This window comes from Larimichthys crocea, unplaced genomic scaffold (assembly GCF_000972845.2).
Source record: "Larimichthys crocea isolate SSNF unplaced genomic scaffold, L_crocea_2.0 scaffold357, whole genome shotgun sequence".
Lineage (NCBI taxonomy): Eukaryota > Metazoa > Chordata > Actinopteri > Sciaenidae > Larimichthys > Larimichthys crocea.
In genome coordinates this window covers 7,215-15,565 of record NW_020854733.1, presented here as the reverse complement: position 1 = coordinate 15,565, position 8,351 = coordinate 7,215, and the positions used below count along the sequence as shown (strand labels likewise).

Below are 8,351 nucleotides of genomic sequence, written 5' to 3'. Positions count from 1 at the left end.
GGCTGGATGTCTGAAATTTCAGCTAATTAAGATAAATCTGCATGATGTACGTATAATTGGTCTATTTTTGTTTATATACGACCAAATTGGACTGTTTTTTGTTTTCTATGTTTTTCTATATTTTCTGTTTCTATTCAGCACCATAATTGTTAGAGATGTGAAGAGGGAGCAAAGGATTCCCTCCAAGTTTCTTTGTTTTGGAGACTGAAAATAAAAGTTGACTTATTTTTCCAGCACATCTCTCGTCTGGTGTGATGTTTTCTCTTCCACATGTTGTACCTTGCCACCCTGCAGCTCATCTTGTTACATCCTGCCTGGATGATATGAGTGCAGGGAAGGCTCAAACAATCGTTATGGAATGTATGTCTTTGGTTTGGTTGATGCTAAGCATAATTTCTCTCCATGTCTAATTAAATGTCCTGGTAGTTTTGTATTCAGTAAAGTTCTGCCTCAACTTACGTCCACCATCCTAGTGTTGTGTATATTCATAACAAAAGACCAAAGAGGTTGATGGCCATCAAAAGATGATTAGAGATTGTATGATTTATTTATGAAGACAGTAAACACTGTAAATAATCAATCAGTACAGAGTGATTAAAGTTTAAGTCTTTAACTAACTCACAACATCAGTGACTGGTTTTATTGAGTGTAACAGAAACTGTTAACAGCCATGTAAATATATGAAACCACTAATATCATTACCAGTTCACAGAAATATACACAATATATACAATACCTTTATGACTGAAAAGTTACTGACATAATGAACAATAACACCAAAGCAAATGTTGATTTTTAGTTTTCTTTTTGTCCCTTAGAAATCACATCATAAATCTATACAATCCCATTGACTGTACGATGCTGCCCCCTAAAGGATCAGTTTTAGTAATGGCTATAGATCAGCCATCAAATTAAACAATCCTGAGCAAATGTTACCTGTGCAATTTCAGTTGAACCTGTCAGATACAGTTAATGAAATGCACAAAAAAAGTATGTACAAGAATTTAAATTTAAATCAACACTGAGGTTTTCCATAGCAGCATAAAATAGCATGATGACATTTCACTAATACTCATGACAGTGAACCTCATGGTGGAGCTAGAGGAACAGTCACCAAAGTAAAGAAGATTCTTCTTCTGGAAACCATGAATGTGTGCACTAAATGTGATGATGGTGAGGGTAGGAATGTGGCATTAGACTTGATTTGACTAGACGCTGAATGTTGGTAGAAAATGGGACAAAACAGTGGCCTTGTGTGTCCCATCCATTGACCTCCCATGAGGCATTGACATTTTCATGACTCACATGGCCACTAGAGGTCCCTGTCAGGTACATTTTAGGTTGAGCCCAATGCTGTCCTGTACTGACAGCCTGTTTACTGTTGAATAGATGATCTGTAGTCTTACAGTTCACCTTCAGTTTAGCTGATTATTTATTTTTAAGCACATTTTTTTTATTTATCTCTGAAATGTCTGTGTAGCCAGGTGTAAAAGCACTCAGTTACAACAAAAGGAAGAGAGACTGTTTATTTTCTTATATTATCTTTATTTGTAATGTTCAATCCCTAAAGTGTTAATTTTCCCATTGCAATTAAATGCACCATACAGTTCACATAGCCCCACTTCGGGGTACCTAGTCTCAGCAATCAGCCAATCAGAAGCTACGCAAGCCAGGCTCAGCCTGTCGTCTCGAAGCGAAGTGCAAAGCCGCTGTTGTCCCGGTCCTTTCCGACTTCAGCCAGAAAAGCTTAGTGCAAAGCCGCTGTTGTCCCGGTCCTTTCCGACTTCAGCCAGAAAAGCGCATGTTAAAAGAGGAGAGAAAACAGGAGGAAACCCGGAGTTTACCGGTGAAAAGGAGAAAAAGAGTCGGAGCACTTACCCACTGGAGTCCGGAGCTGAGTGACGGAGCAAAGGAGAGAAGTTGCGTCGGTAAGACGAGTCGATTATCCGATAAAAAACAACTTGTTGACGCTGTCATGCTAATGCTAGCTCTGTGGCTAACAGGCTAACCGCTTGTCTTCATCTGGAGAGCTGCTGAGCTCCGACACTGGCGAGCTTCACCTTCATACACACCGAGCAACGGGGAGAAATGTGCATTTAGCTGCTCTGCTGCTATTCTACCCTTGTTTATCCGAGTGCTGAAAGAAAGCATTGGTGATATTAAGGTTATGAGAGTGAACTGAAGTGAATAATGCTGCAATATTTCTGAACATGTTTACATTGTGGTTATCATTTCATGCTGATGTGAATATATTTAAAGGAGAAGTCTTTACATTTTCCTAATGCCAATTTAAAGGGAAAATGAGTAATTTCATATGTGATGAATGTAACAATAATATAATTGTTCTATGTAGTTTATTGAAGGCATTTATGTTACTTAAACATGTTTGGTGCATTTCTCTTTCATGAATAGGCCTATATAGTGTAAGACTAAATTAAGCACACTTCTTTAATACCTCTAAGTCTTTACTCAGGATGTGGACTGTTATTTTATTTGCACATGGTTCTGATATGGTTATGATAAATGATATTTTGAATGCTTATGGTTACTTACTGTAGCTATTATTGAAACCCTGTTCACATGAACAGCAGGTAAATGTGTGAGCACTTGTTTAGTTCTCATAAATGATACACTTAATTCTGAATGTTGTACAACTAAAACAGAGATTTGAGATTTGAATAGAGATGAGGATTCATGTCGGAATTAGTGGCCTGCAGTAAAGAAAAGAAAGAAACAGTGTAAAACTGATAGAGAAAGAGGTGGAGTGGACAAAATAATGGCTGACTTACTGTTTTGTTTCTGTCTCCGTGTCCACACTACAAAGACAACTGCAAGAACAACCATGAGAACCACAGCCAAGCTGATGATGGTGATGATGTGTTCTTCTGTTGGACTCTACAGGTGAAGCTGTCGCTCTTCCTCACAGTCAATCTTCTGCTGACAGTATAGAGTTCATCAGGACCTCTGACTGTCTCTGTAGGTCCAGCAGAGAGGAGGTTTCCCTCAGTGTCCAGCCAGAACACCTCAGGCTCTGGATACCAGCCTTTAGCCTCACACTGTAGGTGTATTATGTGACTACAGACTGAGACATTTCTAACTTGGTCATGTTAGACAAAAGGAGTGGCTTAGAAAAGAGGTTCTTGATGTGACCTTTGTTTTTCTAGTTTTTCATGTTTGTCTTTTTTTAATGTTTGTTTGTTTGGCAGATCCATGTGTGTAATTATTCAGAGTTACTTCTCTGATCAACTTTGTCAAATCATATGCGCCAAAAATCAAGTTTCTGTCGCCATCTACTGACATGTTGCTTCATTGATTTTTATTTCTTGAACTCAGACCACCTCCATCTCTCAGAAACTCCCCTGAAACAGGAAGGGGAGGAGCGGATTCTCACTTGACAGACATGAAATGATATTTTAAATTTAGTCTGATGTTCAGACAGTCAGCAGCGAGACACCATGGAGGCCACAGCTCTCCACATCAGACTGTGTGAGTACTGAATCTGTTTAAAGCTACGGACATATATGAAGTCACTCACTGTGAACAGACAGTTATTTGGCTTCAAACAGAAACTTTATACCAGTGATGGACCAAATATTAGACATTCACATGTTATATTTATGTTATATATATGTTACGTTTGAGGCAGCGTGCAGCTCTCTCGCCTCTCCAGTGATGACTGTTCTGTTGCTACTGGCTGCAGAAGTTGACTTCAGTTATTCTCAAAAAGCTGGTAAGTAGAACTTTCAAACTTTACAATGGGATGTATATTTAGTGTCATTTTAATATACTATAATGAGTGTTAATGAACCTGTGTGTAATTATGTACTGCATTTCAAATGATTTTGTCATTTTATTGGAAAATGTTTGGTTTATCACGACTCTTTTTACTTTGCGTTTCTTCCTTAGATGCAGGTTTTCCTCAGGTCGTTCCCAACAGTCAGCAGCACTTTCAATATGAGCCCTTTGTTGTGAGCTGTGAGGGACTGGAGGGGTTGACTGGATGGAGAGTGATGAAGAAGGTGAAGGGAATTGTTCAAACATGTGCTTTTAGCTGGTCGACATCACAGGGACCCTGTACAATCGAAAATGCCTTTCCAGCTGACACTGGAGAATACTGGTGTGAAATGGGAGGAGGGAAGAAAAGCAAGACTGTCAACATCACTGTCACTGGTATGCAGTTAGTAACACTGTTCACAAAACTTATAGTACAGTGATCATTAGTATTATTAAGAGGATGGAGTTGGGTTAACCTGTGTTCTATTGCAGAAAGATTTGGATATTTTCAAAGTAAAACAGTTCTTAATACAATATTACACATTTTTATGTCAATGACACATTTTCAAAACTTGTCAGCTGGTTCTGTGATCCTGGAGAGTCCCGTGCATCCTGTGATGGAAGGAGACGCTGTGACTCTGCTCTGCAGGATGAAGCCGGCGTTCCCCAACCTCACCGCTGATTTCTTTAAAGACAGATATCTGATGAAGAGCAGCTCTGCAGGAAACCTCACCTTCACCAGCGTCTCCAGGTCTAATGAAGGACTCTACAAGTGCAGAATCTCTGGCGCTGAATCACCGGAGAGCTGGCTGCATGTCAGAGGTGAGATATATCAGTGTTCTTTTTTTTCAACAGTGCTTTCTATCTTGTTAAGATCTTAAAGCCTGAGGACTTTAGCATGATGATGTCCATAACGTTACATCTTCAGAGTAATCATATAGAATATGGTTTTATTTTATATGCAGCACAAACTATTATCACTCCAGCTCCGGTTGATGAAGATCCACAGGCCCTTCAGCTCTCTCTGCTGCTCTGGATTCGCCTGGGTGTTTTTCTTTTCTTGGTGACTCTGCTGCTGCTGATCGGATTACTGCGATGTAGGAAACAGCAAACATCAACAAACGTCAGAGGTACATAGAATACGAACAGAGAAAACAAAGTTTGCTAAAGGTGGCTGTTCAGAGCTGTTCTGGTTGTTCCTGATGGCTGTCAGTCAGCCACCAGTTGTGCAAGTTCTCCCACTTAAAAAGATGAGAGGCCTGTAATTCTCATCATAGGTACACTTCAACTATGAGAGACAGAATGGGAGGAAAGAATCCAGGAAATCACATTTTATAATTTATAATGAATTAATTGGTAAATTGAGTATTTGGTCACCTACAAACAAGATTTCTGGCTCTTAAAGACCAGTAACTTCTTCTTTAAGAGGCTCCTCTATCCTCCACTCATTACCTGTATTAATGGCACCTGTTTGAACTCTTTATCAGTATAAAAGACACCTGTCCACAACCTCAAACAGTCACTCTCCAAACTCCACTATGGCCAAGACCGAAGAGCTGTCAAAGGATACCAGAAACAGAATTGTAGCCCCGCACCAGGCTGGGAAGACTGAATCTGCAATAGCTAAGCAGCTTGGTGTGAAGAAATCAACTGTGGGTGAAAATATTGGAAAATGGAAGACGTACAAGATGACTGCTAATCTCCCGTGATCTGAGGCTACACGCAAGATCTCACCCCGTGGAGTCAAAATGATCACAAGAACGGTGAGCAAAAATCCCAGAACTACACGGGGGACCTAGTGAATGACGTGCAGAGAGCTGGGACCAAAGTAACAAAGGCTACCATCAGTAACATACTATGCCGCCAGGGACTCAAATACCAGCAACTGTGTAAAAACCTTGTGAAGACTTACAGAAAATGTTTGACCCATCATTGCCAACAAAGGGTATATAACAAAGTATTGATATGAACTTTTGTTATTGACCAAACACTTGCAAGTACATTCTTTAAAAATCAGACCATGTGATTTTTCTGTATTTTTTTTTTTTTATTTTTTTTTTCATTTTGTCTCAGTTATGGTAAAATTACAGGCCTCATCTTCTCAAATGGGAGAACTTGCACAATTGGTGGCTGACTAAATACTTTTGTGCCCCACTGTATGCTGTCGTCACCAAAACCATGATGGAGCAAGGCAACATCTTTTTTAACAAGTCAAAATTTTCAAACCTGTTTTTATACATTTTGGTGCCTCAACTGGTAAATGGTGAGAACCACTGATTAGAATAAAGTGTGCTAGCCTGAGTCTGTTTCAGTAACTTTCAGACCTGCAGACAAAAACCACACGAGAAACCCACAGGCAGAAAAAGGTAGATGGGCCTCTCAGTTCATTGACAGCTCTTGCGCTGGCTGCTTTTAGTCACGGGCAGTTTCCGAGTCATGTTGCCACAGTGAAAATATCTCTCAACAATGTACGTATTACATTTATTTTTATCCGCACACTTTAAACTATCTTGCAGGTCATGAACAGGTCTAGATGCGCCTGCATTACAGTAAATACCATGAAGGATTATCTGACCGCGCTGTGAACAGATGAGGCAGTGCAACAATATGTCAGAAGTCTAAAAGTCTGTTAAATGTTATCATGCATTTAGACTTTAGTTACATTAAAAAAAATAAATCCCCAAATTAAACAGTACTACTCTGCTTTTGATTGGTCTCCATTGACAGCTGTACATGATGATGATGTCATTACTTATGATCAAACTAGAAAGCAGAACACATTGCTAATAGCCGAACATCAAGCAAGGTCAACAACACAACACGTAGCAGTTCTGCAATGGTGATGGAACATTTTAATTGATATTGTTGTGCAGTGGTAATTTTGTCACCCATTTTTCAATTTAGTCTTTAGTCAAAGTTCATTCTTAGTCGCTTTTAGTCTTTCACAAATAATTTTTGTTAGGCATATTTTAGTCGACTAAAAGTCAAAACATTTTAGTCTTTCTATTTATTTTAGGAATATTAGTTTTTTTGTTTTGTTTATTGACTCCAGTTCCCTTGTGTTCCACAGCTAACATATTGATTAAATGTCTTGATTGAATGAATTCATCTTTAATGCAACTTTGCTAAGTGTCTTGTCTGTTGTTTCAATACACACTTAATATGACTTGATTTCATTTTTTTTTTTATCTAATAGCAGGTACAGCCTATTATGACATGTTCTGTCATCTTCTACATGCAATCGTTGAATTTCAATATAAATTGATTTTATGTTAGTTGCATCTACTAAAATGTTCAAATTCAGATGAGTCCATCACTGTTAGTGTTTAGCACAAATGGGGAGGCTAGACTTATTCTTGACTGTTATGCCATATGCACACATTTTAATAATATCAGGCTCTACTAAGCTGTCAATCAAAACGGGCCGGGCTGGGCTTGGGTCGAATTCTATCAGGGCCGGGTCGGGCCTGATTCTAAGGTCCGTTTCATGCTCTAGATTTCTCTGACCGTACGCCGTGTTTCTCCTACACGCTGTTGGTTTTCGAGCCACAGGTGCAAGAGCAGCCAGAGGATCTCAAACGTGTGGAAGTAAAAGAAGTGCTGGCACAAACGCATGACAGCAGGACTGGATGCTGCTTTGTTTCTTATATACGACGAAAACAAGGAGGACGTTTTTGTTCTTGCGTGACATTTTCGTCTCGTTTTTTATTCGTCAACAAAAACGCACATTGGCACATTTTTGTCAGTGTTTTTAGAACATTGTACTGTATCTCATCATCATCTTCGTCAAGGGAAAAAGGCTCGTTGACGAACATACTTCGTCTCGTCTGATGAAATTAACACTAGTTGTGCATTAGCACAAACATGAGTCTCAAAGTTTTAACTTTTGTGACTTTGTCTTGTAGGTTACTGAGAGCAGCGACAGCTGACTGGCCAAAAGAGAAATGAAAAGCTTGGTAACGTGCATGAAAGAAGTCATACAAGGACACATATACAGGAGCCTTTAATGACCACGCATGTTTTGTAATAGTTTTCGATAGTGTTACATTCTTCGTCACCTCTGCTGCAGACCACTGACTACTGCTTCTTCAAAATATATATTTATAAGTGCTGACTTAAAATAACTAGACATGATTCTTCATTTTCATCAGGTGAGAGCGAGACTTTAAGCTAACTCACAGTGTCGTCTATTTCAAGAGGTATCAGTTCATTAGAGTTAAACCGCATCATTTCCTCTTCTCACATCGGATTACAAGAACAGCGTCGCTGCTGCCTTTAAAAATAATCACTGTGCTCACACACTGTGACAAATACTCATACTAATATATGTAATACTGATTGTTAGGAACGATCAAAATTACCTTTTCCATGAGCAAGAAGAGGGGTATCAAATACTGTTGTGGTGTTGAATATTGTGTAGTATATCTGTTTATTGTAATATTGAATATTAATAGGCTACATCAAAAGATGTTCTACCTCAGATTGGTACATTGCAACAAGAAAAATCAAACAACAAAAATTGTCATAACCTGAATAATGATTAAAATGGCAGGAAAAATAAATAAATAAATAAATAA

The 8,351-nt window shown here is 38.9% G+C and overlaps 2 protein-coding genes across 2 annotated transcripts in view; one reads left to right on the top strand and one right to left on the bottom strand.

The window, feature by feature from the left end:
- Positions 1-2,770: 2,770 nt before the first annotated feature.
- LOC113744999 (butyrophilin subfamily 1 member A1-like) overlaps positions 2,771-8,351 on the bottom strand; it is a gene marked incomplete at its 3' end in the record, with an annotated part of 10,647 nt that continues 5,066 nt past the window's right edge. The window contains exon 6 of the mRNA XM_027276367.1: positions 2,771-2,877. Within this exon, the coding sequence (XP_027132168.1) occupies positions 2,771-2,877 (107 nt within the window). The remainder of the gene's footprint in view (positions 2,878-8,351) is intronic.
- LOC113744998 (low affinity immunoglobulin gamma Fc region receptor II-c-like) lies at positions 3,351-8,275 on the top strand. The gene is made up of 6 exons (XM_027276366.1): positions 3,351-3,486; positions 3,647-3,730; positions 3,907-4,170; positions 4,354-4,596; positions 4,740-4,904; positions 7,680-8,275. Exons 1-6 carry the CDS (start codon positions 3,456-3,458, stop codon positions 7,685-7,687), a joined length of 795 nt encoding a protein of 264 aa, XP_027132167.1. The 5' UTR covers positions 3,351-3,455; the 3' UTR covers positions 7,688-8,275.

Bases quoted from the DNA above. Each gene is read 5' to 3' on its own strand.
- LOC113744998 (XM_027276366.1), top strand. From the start codon at position 3,456: ATGGAGGCCACAGCTCTCCACATCAGACTGT. The intron at 3,487-3,646 runs GTGAGTACTGAA...CGTTTGAGGCAG, and splicing joins AGCTCTCCACATCAGACTGT to CGTGCAGCTCTCTCGCCTCT. The intron at 3,731-3,906 runs GTAAGTAGAACT...TTTCTTCCTTAG, and splicing joins CAGTTATTCTCAAAAAGCTG to ATGCAGGTTTTCCTCAGGTC.